Below are 18,601 nucleotides of genomic sequence, written 5' to 3' on the forward strand. Positions count from 1 at the left end.
AAACTGTGTTGCTTATAAGAAAAACTATGAAGCATAGAAAATAAAATGAGTATAATCTATTTTATTACATTAATATAATTCACTTAGAACTGTGTACTTTGAAGCATACTTTGATTTTCAACATCTAAAATTTTGGCTTTTAGGGTGTTTAAAAATCCGTTTACATAGTTTTGTCATATGAAAACAGTTCACATGTATAGGAACCAGAAAAGGGATACACAGATTCATCCAATGAAACCGCAAAACTTAAGAATCTACCTCATTTACACAGTCCTGTAAAACCTAAGAATCTCATCATCTACATTGCAGTCCTGTAATTGGAACATTTATCTGGCAAATGAACACAATAAATATTTCCTAATAGATCCAATCAAATGGTTTACAAAGAGCAACCAAATTTCACTTTTGGGGATGTGACTTTGCAGTACTCCACACCTAGATCCACACATTATAGCAGCTGACAATTCCTATAACTTAATTGGAACATTTCTCTGGCAAATGAATACAATAAATATTTCCTAATAGATCCAATCAAATGGTTTACAAAGAGCAGCCAAATTTCACTTTTGGGGCTGTGACTTTGCAGTACTCCACACCTAGATCCACACATTATAGCAGCTGATAATTCCTATAACTTAAATGCAGTTTGCTCATCTACAGAATGGTTGATGTCAATTAAAGACAATACTGATGCCTTTAGAATATGATTGCAAAGTTTTTTAATTACATAACCTCTGCAGTTTGGCCTAGATCATCCATGGCGGTTGAGTTTAACAGAAGATTTGGAGGTTTGTCCAATTTTTAAAGGTAAAGTCTTTTCATGTGCATAATTAACTTGTCACAAATCCTTTCATTTTTAGCCAAAAATAGTTCAGCTGCTTCTCTACTACTAAAAGTCTCCCCTTCAATAAAGTAATTTCCCTCATCTTTCATAATGAGTCCATGGTCACAAGCCAAATCAAAGACCTCTGATTCTTGGCAAAATCCTCTTCCAAACTTGATACCGAGTTCAGCTTTTTTCATTGCTGCTGGTGCTAGTTTATTTTTTACCACTTGCACGCAGACCATAACACCCTCAACCTGAAGCAACAGATGTCAAGAGAAAAGAAAAGAATTAAAACAAGATAGATGCTTAGAAAGAAATAAGATACAAAAGTAAAGTGGCAGGATTGAGAAAGTCTCCCTTAAGAAATACTTTAGTAATAGCCCTGAATCCTGATGGCATTTTGAATATATTCAAGAACGCACCTTAGCTTCAGTTTTGATCAATCTCATTCTTGAAAGTCGCAAACGAACAGCTGCATAGAATCTCAAAGCATTTCCACCACAAGTGACCTCTTCCATAGGTCCACGTCCCCCAACTGCTTTTGGACTAAATCTAATCTGTATACGAGAGACAATGTTGGATGATAAATCTAATGGTTCATTGCTATGTTGTACAGATTCACATTCAAATGATAAGATGCACAATTTCAAGTAACATGACTCTGACCTGATTAACAAAAACGATGAGAGTTTGGGAGCGGGATAATGAATAATGAATTTTCCGTAGTGCTTGTGTCATAATTCGCGAATGTAAATCTTGATTCATAGCAACTCCTAATTGATCAAGTTCGCATTTGGGGACAAGAGCAGCAACCTGGAACGAAAAAATCATCTTATATTCATGTGAGAACAAAACTAAAGGTGAAATGTATTAACTGTTAAAATACCTTGGAAATATGTCATCAGATCATCATTACATAAAATATTTGAGTATCTTAAATGATATTTCACGAGTGATTTCTATATTTCATAGTATTTTATGATTTATTTCCTAATTTAATTACAATTAAGAATCTAGTATTGGTACAAGTAGAGGTCAGTTCTTTGTACATTGTATCACTTCAAATCGATATCAATTTCAGATTATTCATTAGCTTACTCTCGCTTTTCCTTCTTCCATACCAAACCCCTAAAGTTTTAGCGAAAATTATCAAAATTTAAAAAATCTCAAGAGAGAATAAAAAGCTAATATAAATATAATTGGATGAAAGTCAAACACTGCTTTTGGATCTCACGACAAAGCAGAGAAATTTCACAAAAATGTGGGTTTTGCTAAATTAATGAGAATGTGAACAAGTAACTTACGCTATCAACCACAATTACATCTACAGCTCCACTTTTTGTTAATGTATCAACCATGCTCAACAAATTTTCAGCACAATCAGGATTTGAGATGAGAAGATTTTTGGTATTTACACCCATTGATTCCACAAGTGAAAGGTCTAACGCATTTTCTACATCAAGATATGCACAATATCCTGCCAACAGAATGAACAGAATTAATCAAATTGACAGGAGACAATGCACAAATCAACACCTTCTCCACCAGAAATGGGGTATAGGTTAAGAGTGCTGAGAAACTTTCATGTGTCAACGACAACGTACACGTAGTTTACACAAATTTTCGGGCCTAAATTTAAAGTATAAAAAATCACTATTAAAGATAAGCAGCTTAATGCAGTCTGGGCGCATTCACACACGAGTATTGTTATGTTGAGCAATCTCAATAAGTAATACAAGCTGGGATCATTTTCAAGAAACTAATCTACTTCCAAATTATGGAGATGCTTATAACTGCCTCCATTCCATTTTTCATACTTAACAAGTATTTCTTGGTGATTTCCTACCTCTAAATTATTTGATTAGCTTAAAATTCAAATAATCTTCTTACTTCTTAGCTTCTTATTGCCTAGTTCTTTCTCAATGCTTCACTTTTGAGAAACCATGAAATGATGCTGGCTTCAGTAAAAATAAATTAAATAATAACTGATATGTCGGTTTACAAAAATAACATTAAGAACTCATTAGGAGTTTCTACATGGTAATATAGAATAAAACCCATACCCTGTACATTCTCCACTTAAAAGAGCTTAAACATAACTATGCAAAAGAAATTCTTATTTCATGCTTGAGGAATTAAATGCTCGACCAAGCATAAGTTATTGTGTGTGCATGTGTAAAATGACCAGCACTTATCAGGCGTAGAGAAAATAATAGTTTCCCATAGTAAGCTCCAACAGTTCATTGTTATTGCTTGGCATTTGATTATAAGTCAAAATCCCTTAGCCTTAATACAGATCACTTATCAGGTTTCAGAAATCCCACTAGTAATTTTATAATTATTTTCATATTATTAAGTACGAGTTGAGAAATTCTTTATCTATATATGCAGTGAGTTTTAAATACTACAATATCAAAAGTTTGATATGTACCTCCAAGCTTTTGAGCTTCTTTAATAATTTGAAGGGCAAGTGTTGTCTTACCAGCTGCTTCTCGTCCATAAATTTCAACAATCCTACCCTAAAACATTCAAATGGGATGCATATTAAGGAAACTCGTAGATATGTATTAAAGTAGCCATTGCATTATTTGTGCCAATGTAGTAGCTTATTTATATACTTATTAATTTATTTATCCTACATTCAGCAGACAGAAACACAAACACACCAACATTGACAAAGTCTAAAATATAAAACATCGAGTCACTAACTTAGTATATGCTCACGTAAGTGACTTGGTTCTTCCCCCATGTCAGCTAGGTTTTAAGGGAGGGTTCCTCAAGTGTTTGTTGACTTATCACTTTATAGTCCAAAGCATTTTAAGGACGTCTCACAATTAAAAAAAGAAAAGATAATAAATGTGCTACACAATGTCACTAGGGTCATCGACCAGTACACTGTGATCATGTGATACACATCCCAGTACACCAAACACAGATCTAAAAGAGAACTAAACTATTCTTGTTATCACCTTTGGTAATCCTCCGACCCCAAGAGCTAAGTCAAGCTTCAAAGAGCCTGTAGATACCACATTGGCATAGCGTACACCAAAAAACTTCTTCAAAGATAACATCGATTCCTTGCTAAACTCACTAGCAAGCTGGGAGACAGCCAAGCAAAGTGCATTATTTTTCTCTGCTGCTTTAAGATCATCATGGATATCATCACATTCTAAGTCTGAAGCCTCAGCTGAAACTAGAAAATGTTTCCAACAATATCAGCATATTGTTTATCATAACATAAATATCTAATGTTTCCAAACTACAAGGAAGAAAGACATAGACACACAGATACAGAGAAAAGGAAAAAGAATGGTTCCCATACAGAAGAAAACCGATAAGAGTTCATGTCCAATAGACACACACGGATAAATTAGGAGACATGAGAACTAATACCTGTAGAAGAAATCGAGCAGGTGTTCATGCCAATCCTGGTCATTATTTGTGTAATTCCATTCTGTGCAAAAAATACATAATTTAATATAAAAGGATATGAAAATGAATTCAAAAAATAATCATACAGGAGCATAGGGTAACATAAGAACACAAAAGAAAGGGGCAGAAGAAAAAGAAAAAGAACAAATGGTAAATGATTATTGTGGCACGACAAGCAAATGCATATAATCACCAGAAACTGCAAAACTTAGGTGTCAGCACAGCAATTCCCCTAAATCCCTAATCAGTGTTACATGTGGATCATAAATAATGACAGTCCAAAAACCCCAATACGAATAAACATTTACTAAGTTTGAGTAATATTTAATTTCAGTTTCACAAATATTGGCAAAAAAAAGCTATGAATATAAGAAAGAAAGAAAAGGTGTAAGGAAGAGAGAGACCTGACGCGAAGGGTAAAGGATAGAGGAGGAGAGTAAAGGCCTTGCAAAAACATGGAGACGACTAGAAAATGGCATTATTTATTTTATATAAAAGAGAAAAGAGAAAGAGACACACTTGTGCCTAGCGCACTCACTAAATCACCGATTTTGCTTCATACACATTTTCTGATAGGGCTCAAAGCTGAACAGTGAAAAAGAGACAATCACCATTCACCAGTTGGGAAGAAAGGGTTTTAAGCCAAGTGGTGCTTGGTCACTGCAACTTACCTGTGCGAGACGTAGTCCTGACATTTTTATTTATTTTTTTTAATATTTTAAATTAAAAATGGGGATGGACACTGGACAGTGGAGGGAAAGTTACCTCAACAATTTTTCTTTTTCGCTTTATTTCGGTCGGTTCTTCTTTAATAATAGGAGATATAGGACACATTTTAAATATTGCATTTTTATTACATAAATAAAATGTGACATGAAAGATTATAAGACTATTTTTTATGATAAAAATATAACATAATATTATCAATATCAATTACTTTTCATTTTTTTCTTCCCATTTTGATGATTAATCAAACAAAAAAGATTTTATTTTAATCAATTAATAACTTCAATTAATCTAAATTAATAAAAATATGGTTAAAATAATTGTTCATCATCTTTTAGTTACGTCTAACTAAATTTTATGTTATAAAGATACATTTCAATGGAAATTAAAAAATTAAGGCTCAATAACAAAGATCTATTTTTCTTTTATTTCTCACTTTTTTCTTTGGATTGAAACTATACTAATGATATAAATAAATATATTATCACAAATCATCCAAGTATTAATGCAAATGATTAATACATGATATGATATATATGACTGTTAAGTTCAATTTTTACTCATAAGAAGAAGAAAAAAATTCAACAAAACAATTTTCTTCTTTCTCTCCCAAATAAACAATTAATTAGGAGTAGGGTGTGTAATTTAAGAAATTTGAACAACTTTTTTAAAAAATTAAAAGTTTAAAATAAACTTCAAAATAATTGCAAAAACAATTTGGCCCATTGTGAGCTACTTAAGACAGTTTTTCTTGATATATTATTAAAAAAAAATATTTTGACATCACAATTGATGTCAAACTCTGTTTTCTTATAGGATTTTCATTTGTTTAGTAATTTTTTTCCTACTTGATTGCATCTCAATTTTTATACATATTTATTTTATTTGTATTTATATACCGTCTCCACAAATTTAAAAGGATTATTATGTTTTCTTAAAAGGTGGTAACTTGTACTAGTACGTGATAAAGATATTCGGATCAGCTGTTTATTATTTGTCATTTTTTTTATTATTCTTATATGAAAAACAAAATAAAATATATATAAAGTTATTTAACACAAAGTGTCAACCAAACTGGTTCTTGAGTGGTGGCAGGTTTGACGAGTCTACACCTGCAACGTTTTTCTTCATTCTCATTTCACTCTTTCAAAAACCAAAATCTCAATTCTCTGCTGTAAACACAAACCGACCATTAATCTCCGGCATGGCGGCGACATCTCAAGCTCACCTGCTATGCTTCTCTGCCGTTCATCGTAGCCAACACCTCCGAAGCCGCTCGCTTCCATTCCTTTCCTTTCGCCCCTCCAAGGTTATCTCAATTCACTCCTCGCTTCTCATACTTACTAGGGTTTTACTTTATCCAATTATATTTATCAACTACGTTAACGCCTTCGAATAACATAGATCTAATGCAACCTTAGATTACTTTGAAGTTGAAAATCTTAATTCTTGCCTCAATTGTTTATTAATGATGAGAAGCTGGTTTTAGAATCACAAATTGTTCTCTCAATGTAGAAATTTTGTTGTGTTCTTGGTTTTGCTCACTACAGTGTTGAACATGCTGCTGGCTTTCTTTCTTGCATTTGGTTTTCTGAATTTGTTGTTTTTAGTCAGTGGATTTGGATGATTATGTTTTCATTTCAAATCATGTCAAATTGAATATAGAAGAGGCGTTAAAACAGATCCATTTTATATAATTCGAATTTGGTGTGTGTAACTGATTATATATATATATAGGCATTTTTCTCCGCGAGTACCATAAAGCACAGCTATGCTTGTATCTAATATGTGTATGTAATTCTAGTGAGAATTGTGATCACAGCGCTGGATGTGTGTATGATCAAGTTGGAATCAATGATATAATGAACTTGAAATGCACAAATTAGTTTATTTTAACACCCCGCCATGTTTTCTGTGCTTTTAGTGGAAATCGTGCTAAATCTTTATGATTGCATATGCAACGTGTCTGAGATTAAAAGGCACAGGGTTAGGCATTATGAACAAGGCTTGCAGAACAGTATACATATTATATATTCTTTTAAATGAAAAATTGCCATTGCAATTATTTTATATTGATACTAAACAGGAAGCATATCTCATATAGTTATCAGTTGCTATGAGTTTGGAGAGGCATGGTGCTGAAACTGCTGATTCTGACTACAAAAATACACTAAGTTATGCAGTGGATGAATCAAAATTGAATGTCGAAGCAAAGCAGGAGTTGTCTTCAACAATAGAAGAGAATGTCACTGAGTCAGGAGAGACAATCCAGGAAGATGTTGATCAGCAGAAAAGGACTGCAAAAATTCATGATTTTTGTTTAGGCATTCCGTTTGGTAAGTGTTGTCAGTAAGATAATTTGTAAGTTAGATGACTTCACTATTAAAGTCGTAATATTATTCACTTTGGTGTTGCTGATAAAAGTTTGAGTTAGTTGTATTCTTGGTCTCTCTATTTTTCAGCAATATCAACCAAAGGATCTCCCACCGGGTAGGGTTAGTTGCATGGATTAAATGATGCATAGTATTTTATCATAAATCATGTCTAGCAACAGATTATTTAAATCTTTCTTCTTAATGGTTTATCATATAGTCCTTCTACTTGTCAATCCAGAAGGAATAACTAAACTCTTTTGGACATTATTGATAAGTTGGATCTGGTTTATACTCGCGGGGGATTTTTTATTCTCTATAAACTTCTCTGTCCTATTGCTTGGGGGGTTTCAATATGAGATTCTAGTTATGATAGAGCAGAGATAAGATAGAATTAGATGAAAATAATTATTGTATTAATTGATAAGAAAACAGAAAATGATTCAAGAGCTAATGCTCCTCAGTTAGAGAAAACAATTCTCTTACTGCCCAACCTATAAGGTGTAACTGAAAAATGAAAAAACCATCCAGCTATCTCTGCACACACTCCCCTTTATTAGTGGAATATTAATTCCTATTTATTAGTGGAATATTAACTCCCTATGCCAGCTAGGCAATCATTATTTTTCTGCATCCCCTTTCTTATTCTTTCTCACATATACTTGCCATTGCTTAGGCCCCACCTCATCTCTATTTACTAAGAGATCCCCCTCATCACTTGTGGGGCCCAGCCCATTCCTATCATCACCCCCACCTTCAACAGTAGCCTTGTCCTCAAGGCGCAAATCAGGGAATTGACTCTTCAGCAGCAATTCCTCTTCCCAGGTAGCATCTCCGACATCCATGCCTTCCCATTGAATCAACCATTCTCGCTTATGCTGCCCACCATCAAACTTATCCCTCCATGACAAAACCTTAGCAGGAATAATATCCCCAGTGTCAGACTCCAAACTGCTAGGTAATTGAGTTGTAGCAGTATAATTGCCTACAGCTTTCTTCAATAGAGAAACATGAAAAGTAGGATGTATTTTAGATGTTGCTGGTAACTGTAGCTTGTAAGCAACCTGCCCTATCTTCTTAATGACTTGATAAGGACCAAAAAATCTGGGAGCCAATTTTTGATGAATTCTATGCACCACCGATTGCTGTCGATGGGGACGTAATTTGAGGAAAACCCAATCACCAATCTCAAATTGAACTGCCTTGCGTTTTTTATCAGCTTGGTATTTCATGTACTCTTGAGCTTTGAGTAAATTAGCTTTCAATTGACGCAAAGCTTCATCCCTGTCTCTTAACTCCTGGGCTACAGCTTCTACTCTGGTTTCTCCCTCCAAAAAATGCACCAATACTGGAGGTCTCCTGCCATACACCACCTCAAAAGGGGTAAACCCTGTGGAAACATGGAATGTGGTATTGTACCATAGTTCTGCCCAAGGAATCCAATGTGCCCATGACTTAGGTTGATCTGCAATAAAACAACGTAGATAGGCCTCTAAACAGCGATTAATCACTTCTGTTTGGCCATCAGTTTGGGGATGGTATGCCGAAGACATTTTAAGCACCGTACCTACTAGCTTGAACAACTCTTTCCAAAAAATACTCACAAACAAGGGATCACGATCACTAAGAATTGACTCCGGAATTCCATGCAGTCTAACCACCTCCTTCACAAAAATAGCAGCAATGGAGCGAGCAGTAAATGGATGTTTAAGAGGAATGAAATGACTATACTTGGAGAGACGATCCACCACCACCAAAATAGCTTCAAATCCATTACTTTTGGGCAAACAAGTAATGAAATCCATAGATATCTCACTCCACACCAAAACTGGAATAGGTAGCGGCTGTAGTAACCCACTAGGCGTAGTCGCGGCATATTTTTGACGTTGACAAGTGTCACAAGCTTTCACAAAATCTTGCACCCTTTTCATCATCCCTTGCCAATATAAAGTGCCTGCCATTCTCCTATAAGTGCGTAGGTAGCCGGAGTGACCCCCACTAGGGGAAGAATGAAAATCCTTAAGTAGATCTTCAATAAGTGGTGAGTTAGCCGGTATAACTAACCTATTTTTGTAGAATAAGATGCCACCTTTTAAGGAAAACCCAGGTTTGGCAGTAACATCCTTTTGAATAGCCTCCACAATGCTTTTAAGCCAGGGATCCTTCGATACCTCTTGTTGCAATTGGCTGCTCTGCTGCCAAATAGGATAGGATTTAAGAGCATGAATTTCAGCATCCTCATGTTGTCTAGATAAAGCATCAGCCACCTTATTTTCCACTCCCACCTTATACACCACCTCAAAGTCAAAACCCAACAACTTAGCCATCCATTCCTGTTGATTTACTGTGGTAATGCGTTGCTGTAACAAGTGTTTTAGGCTCTTTTGATCAGAATAAACCACAAACCGCCTTCCTAACAAATAATGTCTCCAATGTTGAATAGCTAACACCAAAGCCATTAACTCCTTATCATAGGCCGATTTAGATAGCCTAGATGATTCAAAAGCCTTGCTAAAATACGCAATGGGATGTTTAGATTGCAACAACACAGCACCAACCCCTTTTCCAGAGGCATCACATTCAATTTCAAAAGGGAATTTGAAATTAGGCATAGCTAAAACTGGGGCAGTTGTAACAGCTACTTTTAATTTCTCAAAAGCTTCGGCAGCCGCAACATTCCATCTAAAACCATCCTTCTTTGTCAACTCGGTCAAGGGTTTAGCAATATTCCCATAGTTAGCTATAAATTTTCTATAGTAACCTGTTAATCCCAAAAAACCCCTCACCCCCTTGACGTTCTTAGGGACTGGCCATTGTAACACACTGCTAACCTTGGCAGGATCCACAGCAACCCCTGCTTTGGAAATGACATGACCCAAGTATTCAACTTGGTGTTTACCAAAAGCACACTTCTTTCCGTTAGCCACAAACTGATGTTGTTTCAAAATGTTTAGAACCATCTCCAAGTGCTGCAAATGAGCAGTCCAACTATCGCTGTACACTAGTATGTCATCAAAAAAAACCAATACAAACTTCCTTAAAAAAGGCTTAAAAATATCATTCATCACTGATTGAAAGGTTGCAGGGGCATTGGTAAGGCCAAATGGCATCACCATAAACTCATAGTGACCCTCATGAGTACGAAATGCAGTTTTATGAATATCCTCTTCCTTCATACGAATTTGATGATAACCAGATTTAAGATCAATCTTAGAGAAATAACCCGAGCCATGTAACTCATCTAACAATTCATCTACCACAGGGATAGGATACTTATCTTGAATTGTAACCTTGTTAAGTGCACGGTAATCTACACACATGCGCCAAGATTGATCCTTCTTCTTGACCAAAATAACGGGGCTAGAGAAAGCACTAGTGCTGTTTCGAATCACCCCCTGCTGCATAAGGATCTGAATCTGTTTTTCAATTTCATCCTTGTGTAAATGAGGATATTTGTAAGGCCTCACACTTACCGGACCAGCACCCTGCAGAAGTTCAATGGAATGGCTAATGTTTCTTGTAGGAGGAAGACCCTGGATTTCTTTAAATACAATAGCAAACTGATCTAACAACTTTTGCAACTCCTTAGTCTGTTGATCTGAGACACGAGGCACTTGTGAACCTACCACCTCCATCAAGGTAGGCCATTCGCAGTCTGTTATCAGCCGGGAAGAAGTGATGATGCTTTGGAAAGTAGCCATCTTCTCATCTAAGGCTTGGCCAAGGAGTTTCACCATACTGCCCTTATGGTTGAACACCATAGACATTTCTTTCCAATCCATGGTCACCTTCCCCAAAGTTTCCAGCCAAACAACTCCCAAAATCAGATCCACACCCCCTAACTCCAACACATAAGCATCAAAACAAATCTGCACCGTTCCCACATCCATCTGAATTCCCTTACACCTACCCATAGTTAGGACACGATGACCATCTCCTAACTTGACGCCCAAGGGAGTAGAAGGTACCATAGGCAGCCCTAGAGCTTCAACCACCTTAGGAGATATGAAATTATGCGTGGCTCCACTGTCAATAAGAACCAAAATAGGCGCACCTTGCAAACAGCCCTCTATTTTCATTGTTCGAACCTGGTTTGGAGTGGTGGATACACCGAAAACTCCCATCCCTTTACATTCTAACTCCTCTTGTGCAATCTCTTCTTCCGACTTGGCCTCCAGCACCACAATCTCTCCTTCATCGTTGACCACTTCATCGTCCCCCAAGATAATCAATCGTAACTGCTTCGTTGCGCATTGATGGAGGGGATCCCATCGTTCATTGCAACGAAAACAGAGTCCCTTCGCGCGACGCTCATTAACCTCTGCGCTTGGTAAATGGCGAACGCCGCGTGAGTGACGGCGTGAAACGTCACTAGAGTTAAGACGTGAAGGAGGAGTAGAATTGGGAGGAGGACCCAGCCCGGTACGCATTTTACCCACATTGTTACTAGTCTGGTTAGGGTTTGCAAATCTGTTCCCTTCCCCTTCGCGATTGGCCCAATTAGGTTTTTGAAATCGGGCCCAAGAACCTTGACCCGGTTTGTAGCCAATTGCATCGCTAAGTAACGATTACGAGGCCTGAAGGTACGCACACGAGAACGAATGTCATGACGTAAACCACCAATGAAATAACCAAGAAACTGTTGTTCTGGTAAACGGCCACACTGTGAAGAATACAATTCGAATTCAGCAATGTAATCCTCAACAGATCCAGATTGTTTTAATTCCTTTAATTCTTCAAAGGGGTTCTCCAAACGACCACCACCAAAACGAACGATCAACGCCTCCGTCAAACTCTCCCAAGACAGATCCTCCGTAGAATCGTGCCATAAATTGAACCAATGAATCGTAGGACCTTCCATACTGAGCTTCGTCAATTGAATTCTCACGTCTGCCGAAATGCGTTGTACGTCGAAATACGTTTCTGCTCGAGTGATCCAAGCCACTGGATCATCACCGGTAAACGCCGGCAATTCCACCTTCTTCGCAGCTAAACGGAACTCATCTAACGGCGAGGGAACCGCTGTAATATTGTCTTGAACCGCCGTCAAAGCCCTCTGAATTTCAGAACCAATGAAGTCACGTAAAGACTCAATGCTGTCCTCCACACGTCCCAAACGCTCCTCCACTCCGGTGATTCTTGCGTCCATTCTGGTTTGCATGAACGTAGCAGGTCGGATCAATTGATAGAGCAGAGATAAGATAGAATTAGATGAAAATAATTATTGTATTAATTGATAAGAAAACAGAAAATGATTCCAGAGCTAATGCTCCTCAGTTAGAGAAAACAATTCTCTTACTGCCCAACCTATAAGGTGTAACTGAAAAATGAAAAAACCATCCAGCTATCTCTGCACACACTCCCCTTTATTAGTGGAATATTAATTCCTATTTATTAGTGGAATATTAACTCCCTATGCCAGCTAGGCAATCATTATTTTTCTGCATCCCCTTTCTTATTCTTTCTCACATATACTTGCCATTGCTTAGGCCCCACCTCATCTCTATTTACTAAGAGATCCCCCTCATCACTTGTGGGGCCCAGCCCATTCCTATCAAGTTACCACAAGATATTAAAAATAAGTGTAAGTGAAAGGGAAAAAGAAAATAAGTATACTCTGTTCAATGTGTGTTGTAAATTTAGTGAAAGATCTTGAACATAAAGTGAATTAATTTACCTAAAGAATGGTGTTTTGAAGGCAAATGTTATATAGATTATGGCTATCAAAGTATCAATCTTTCTACATGCCTGGTAGTTTAAGAGTAAGATTATGTTGAACAGGGTATAGAATTTGGGGTGACCTCTTGATTGTAACGACAGTCCATAGGAAATGGTAGTTTATTATATTAATACAAAAAGAAAATTTATGGCCTGTTATGCAATTTACTGCCTCTTCAATCATGTGATCTTTGTCTTTTGTTGTAGGTGGATTTGTTTTAACCGGAGGCATTATTGGATTCCTTTTTTCACGGAGTCCTGCAACACTGACCAGTGGTGTGCTCTTTGGTGGTGCATTACTATTCCTCAGCACCCTTAGCATGAAGGTTTGGAGGCAAGGAAAATCGAGTTTACCATTTATTCTAGGACAAGCAGGTATAAGATTTCATCAACATTAAGATTCCATTGGTCTTGGAGTTAAAAACAAAGAAACATAAAATGCTGAAGCATTTATTTATTTGGATAATTGTTCTTTAATCTCTTGTTTCTTTATTTTGCAGCATTGTCAGGGATCCTTATCTGGAAGAACTTTCAGAGCTACTCCCTGGTACTAAATCTATTTTCTCGAAGACTGTCCTTATGTCATACCATATTTAATTGTTATACTCATTTGTTTTTCTGCATGCAGGCAAAGAAAATATTCCCAACCGGCATCAGTGCCATTATAAGGTATCTCAATCTGTGGCTTTTAAACTGTTAATTATTTCTGTTTGAAATTGCTAATTGTTCTTTCGTTTAGCCTGTTGGCTTCAAGCCTGTTCTATATTTGGTCTGACTCCATTGTGTATGCGTGAAATTTTTGTTTGCAGTTCTGCAATGCTCTGCTTTTATTTATATGTGCTTGTCTCCGGAGGAAACCCCCCACCTAAAAAATTGAAGCAATCTGCCAGCACTGCATGATACGGTAATCAAAGTTTATGTTAGCCTATAGAACATGGGAGATATAGCTTCTTATTTTTCTGTGAATTGAAATAAGGTTGTAAGTTAATTTAGCCAGGTCGTTTTGGAGGTAGGTCAGGAAAGAGCTGCTAGTGTGGTTATTGGATTAGATTCCTTGGCAAAGAGTGGATTATATACTATATGAAATTTGGTGGGAAAGCTTATTTGCTTGCTACAGAATTACAGCTATATTCATAGTTTTGATATTAACTACATACAACCGAATGAGAGAACCCCACCGATAAAACCCTTCGCGTGAGTAAGCATTTCTAATAAATCAACCGTCAATGAAAGCACTAATGTTAAGAGCATAAACTTATTAAGAGAACTCAACCCAAAAGACTAGCCTATCGGGTGAATATATCTTGACTTATAAGTTTCACCTTTTGCCCACATTCCTATTTTTCTCTATGGGCTTTTTGTTTTATCCTTCTATACCAAGTCACTAGAAACCAGTGTGTCTTCGAGTTTGATCAAGCCACGACGAAGCAAAATAGTGTACTCTATATTTGTACCTATACTCCCATAGTTTTTTTAAAATGTCAAATATATTTTTGATTTTTTTTAACTATATTATCAACTCAAAAAAAATTAAAAAAACTTTTTCGATAAACCCCTTCTATACTGGAAAACTTGTGAAGAAGGTTTCTAATACACACTAATTTTTTTTTTAAATAACTTCTTTTTCAAAAAATTTAAAAAAAGTTTTTCTGTAATGTAACTATCTTATCGGAAAACTTGGAAAAAGTTTTTCGGAATATAATTTATTTACCGAAAAACTTAGAAAAATGATGGTAGATAATAAAAATTTCCTTTTTTTATCTATAGATCTCTTCCTTTGGAGGTAATCTTATTTGAGAAGTCATTGAACACTAACTGTTTCCATATCACTAGCAAGACTTCAAATCGCATCATTGTGGAGAACTGGCTCATTGCAATAGTCTTCTAATAGCTAATCCAGCTAGTTTTAGATTAAAAAATATATATACATGGTGAAATTCTGTAACAACAATGTCTCAACCAAATATAATTAAATGCAAATTTGGGCCATGTTCAGTTCAGCCCGAGCATCATATAAAAAAAATTGTGGACGATAGTTTACCTAATGACTTAAACATTTATAAGACAATTAATTTACTTGTACAAACATCTGATAATTACTCCACTCTAACAAAATATAAACAAAAAGTATATAATAATTACTCCTCTATAATAAATTATAAACAAAAAAAGTATATATATTTAAATTAAATTTGGTTCAGATTCAGATATATGTAGTTTTTTATTTATATTTTATTACGAATGGAAGATAAATTAATTGTATCATAATAATGATTTTGATTATAAAGTTTCTGCATATATAATAATATGCTTTGTTTTACACTTTCCAAGAAGGCTTGTTAGTGAATAGAGCACCGTCTGACCGAGTGAAATAGTCCACTTCAATTATTTTAGAAAATATTATTATAGGATCAATTTGCTTGAGAAAATATTTTATCATAATTTTTAATTGAAAATTAATCCATATTTTTCCATTTTCAAATATTTGAACAAATTAATGTTGAAAATATGATTAAAAAAAATTAGGGACACATCAATGTGAGTGTTATGATGGATGTTATTGTTATCAATTGTGTAGAAAATTAACGTAATTGTGGTAAATATGAAATGTAAAAAATTGAGCCAATTCAAAAAAGAAGAAAGAAAAAACGTGTACTATTCTAGTTCATATGAATGGGATACAGTTATAATACATATATTAACACAGTCTCTTTACCAAATTAAGCACAACCTTTTATGGTCGTATAATATCTAAACAGTATTGTCCCTTATACATATTTGTTCATTTCATCTTATGCCCGGATAGCGTGTTAATACAAAGAGTGGACACAAATGGTATATACCTGTATCCCTTAAATTTGTGTTCACAAGTTTAATTTATAATTAGTGTGTACCAAATAATATTATGATTAAAAAAAAAACACAATTTGGTGAATGTTACTGTCATGCATGCGCTGAGATGACACAACTATAGAATATCTTATATGAGTTTGTGTGCATAATAACTATGCGGCTATGCCTTGGGAGGAAAAAGGTGATGATAGGGATCCCATAATGAGCGTGAAGTATGATGATCTCCAATCTCCATGTAGAGAAGCTAGGTTCCATGGACCACATCCACATGCTCACCTATCTAGGTTAACTTTTAGACACGTACTAGGTGGTCATTTTCTTTAGTAGATCAGGTTTGAATATATTGCTTCATTCATTCATGTTGTTGTTAGGTTTATTACTTGACATTTTGCATCTCTGTTCCATCGTTGAATTCAATTTGAATGGCTTTTCAAAGCCATGTTTCAATTATAGCTATAGACACTTTATCAACCATTTACTGTTTTTTTTTTTAGTTCTTGCTTTCTTCATGACATGCACTTTAACTGGTCTTTTCATGCTCGACACTGCTAACTGCACTTCATTGATGGGATGTAAGTTTTTTTTGGTTTCAAGGATTGTCTATCACTACATCATTCTAAATCACCACTACATCTGACTTTTTCTCAATTTCTTCAAAGACTCGGTTTATGGTCTCACAATAAGTGTTCAAATTTAACTGCCATAATTAGATAGCTTTATTTTCGTCCTTACATAAAACTTTTTATGGATCGGTGTCTGCCACATGTTAGGTTTTAGGATATACATTTCACCAAAAAAATATACTTTTTGAGTTTAATATTATGGGTCATTGATTTTACTCATATTATGTATTATAGATATTTTAGTTATATATCATTGTTTTGTTTTACGTATTTACTGATTATGTTATTATTATTTTTGAGAAATTTATAATTATCATTAGAAAGTTATATCATTGCAAAGTTTTAGGTTTGAATTTAGAATATAATATTTAATTTAATAATATTTATATTTTTGTCATTTGAACTAAATATTCAGAATTTTATGTATATTGTCGTAAATGACACTTTGATATGAAGTAGTCGGAGTCTTTTATTAAACCTTAAAATGACCACGACATTGTTATTTATATAAGAAATTTATTGTTTAAATGTTTTTTTTAACTACAATCATAAGTGTGTCTAGACTATCTAATTGGTGCTAGGTCAATTTTGTAGTAATGATCACAATTCAATTTCTTCGTAATCACACGTCTTATTTTGGATTCGAACTCGGAACTTCACAATTATGTGAGTATTACATTATAAAATTTATCATATCTTCTAAGATAAAAACCAAAATATTAAATTAAAAATTAATTTCAAACCTGATCCAAACAATCGAAGTTTGTAGAAATTTATTCTTGAATCATTACGAGATGTCAAATGCACTAATCGCAATGGTTTCTTTATTAAACATAGTGTATCATAACATCTTTTTCCATTTCTCATTTTCTTTCATTAGTTTTCCTGCAGTGACCATCTCTAAGGGAGTAAGCCATAGGAGGTAAATTGATTAATATGAGTGGTTATCTATTATGTAATTGTGTATGAGTGATGTATACTTGTAATTAAGGTTAAAAGGGAATAAACAAGTAATGGAAAAAATTTGTGTTTTGGAGCTCACACTAAGGGTGAAGGTGTCACGCTGAAGCATGGAGAGTAGGTCATGGTGATAGGACATGAAGTGCAAAGAGTAGGTCATGGTGATATGACATGAAGTGGAAATACAATCGACAAGTCCAAGTCAATAGTGCCATGTGGCAAGGTTTACTGTCAATTTACAAATGTATTAATTATTGGTATGAATCAATATGTTATATGTTGAAATGGTAAAAAAATTTATAGTTATTAAAGTCCAAAATTGAAAATATTCAGAGCTAAAAAGTCTCTATAATTTTATGAGTTAGGTGGAGTATAAGAATTTATTTTTTTAAATTTATCTTTTGATTTTCTTTTATAAAAAAAATTCGATAAAAAATTATTAATTAATTTGTCAGTTTTTTCTCAAAAAAACAATAAAAATTATTTACAATTTTTTTTAAAAAAATTATTCGAGAAAAAAAAATCAATTTTTTAAAAAAATTAATTTTTTTAGTTGAGTTTTAGACTTTGGAATTTTATCGACGACTCTACTCATCAATGACATATGTATTTAATAAGGATACTGAGCTATTTCTCACTTCATTATATATAAATAAATAGAAAATATCAAATTACACTTAAATAATTATACTAAAAGTTATATTTATTTAATATAATAAATTGGGTCAAATAAATATTTTTTTAAATCAATCATTAAATTAAAAGTTACTATAATATAAATTAGGCTAAATTACATCTGTGGTCCTTTAACTTAATTTCAGGTAACGTTTTAGTCCTTTATCTTTTTTTTTCTCGACTTGGTCCTTTATTTTAATTTTAAGTGACAATTTGATATTTTATGTTTTAAAATTTCAACAATGTTATCCTTTTTTATACAAAAATTCAAAAAAAAATTCAATCAAAACTCATAAAATTAATTATATTCTTCAATATAATACAAATTTCATCAAATTCGTAACGCAAATCTTCAAATAAACTCATATTTTCATACTTTATTTGATATTGTTAGGAATAAAGGACTAAATCGGAAA

The 18,601-nt window shown here is 34.3% G+C and overlaps 2 protein-coding genes across 4 annotated transcripts; one reads left to right on the forward strand and one right to left on the reverse strand.

Moving 5' to 3' along the window:
- Positions 1 to 338: 338 nt before the first annotated feature.
- LOC101491427 (DNA repair protein recA homolog 2, mitochondrial) lies at positions 339 to 4,933 on the reverse strand. Its single transcript, XM_004493390.4, has 8 exons — positions 4,663 to 4,933; positions 4,220 to 4,280; positions 3,796 to 4,019; positions 3,258 to 3,345; positions 2,131 to 2,303; positions 1,493 to 1,639; positions 1,249 to 1,383; positions 339 to 1,080 (listed from the first exon to the last, which is right to left on the reverse strand). Exons 1-8 carry the CDS (start codon positions 4,735 to 4,737, stop codon positions 802 to 804), a joined length of 1,182 nt encoding a protein of 393 aa, XP_004493447.1. The 5' UTR covers positions 4,738 to 4,933; the 3' UTR covers positions 339 to 801.
- Positions 4,934 to 6,042: 1,109 nt separating this feature from the next.
- On the forward strand, positions 6,043 to 17,821 carry LOC101491952 (protein FATTY ACID EXPORT 1, chloroplastic). 3 transcript variants are annotated; one of them, XM_027332478.2, is made up of 8 exons: positions 6,043 to 6,293; positions 7,089 to 7,320; positions 13,282 to 13,449; positions 13,575 to 13,621; positions 13,703 to 13,743; positions 13,884 to 13,978; positions 17,431 to 17,472; positions 17,588 to 17,821. In XM_027332478.2, the coding sequence occupies exons 1-6, from the start codon at positions 6,189 to 6,191 to the stop codon at positions 13,972 to 13,974; spliced, it is 684 nt and encodes a 227-aa protein (XP_027188279.1). In that variant the 5' UTR covers positions 6,043 to 6,188; the 3' UTR covers positions 13,975 to 13,978; positions 17,431 to 17,472; positions 17,588 to 17,821. The 3 variants fall into 3 exon arrangements, with proteins under 3 accessions (XP_027188279.1, XP_027188278.1, XP_004493451.1); XM_027332477.2 differs by having other exon boundaries at positions 17,442 to 17,472; XM_004493394.4 differs by having other exon boundaries at positions 17,431 to 17,821.
- Positions 17,822 to 18,601: the final 780 nt, after the last annotated feature.

The sequence above is a fragment of the Cicer arietinum genome, chromosome 3 (genome assembly GCF_000331145.2).
Source record: "Cicer arietinum cultivar CDC Frontier isolate Library 1 chromosome 3, Cicar.CDCFrontier_v2.0, whole genome shotgun sequence".
NCBI classification, from domain to species: domain Eukaryota; kingdom Viridiplantae; phylum Streptophyta; class Magnoliopsida; order Fabales; family Fabaceae; genus Cicer; species Cicer arietinum.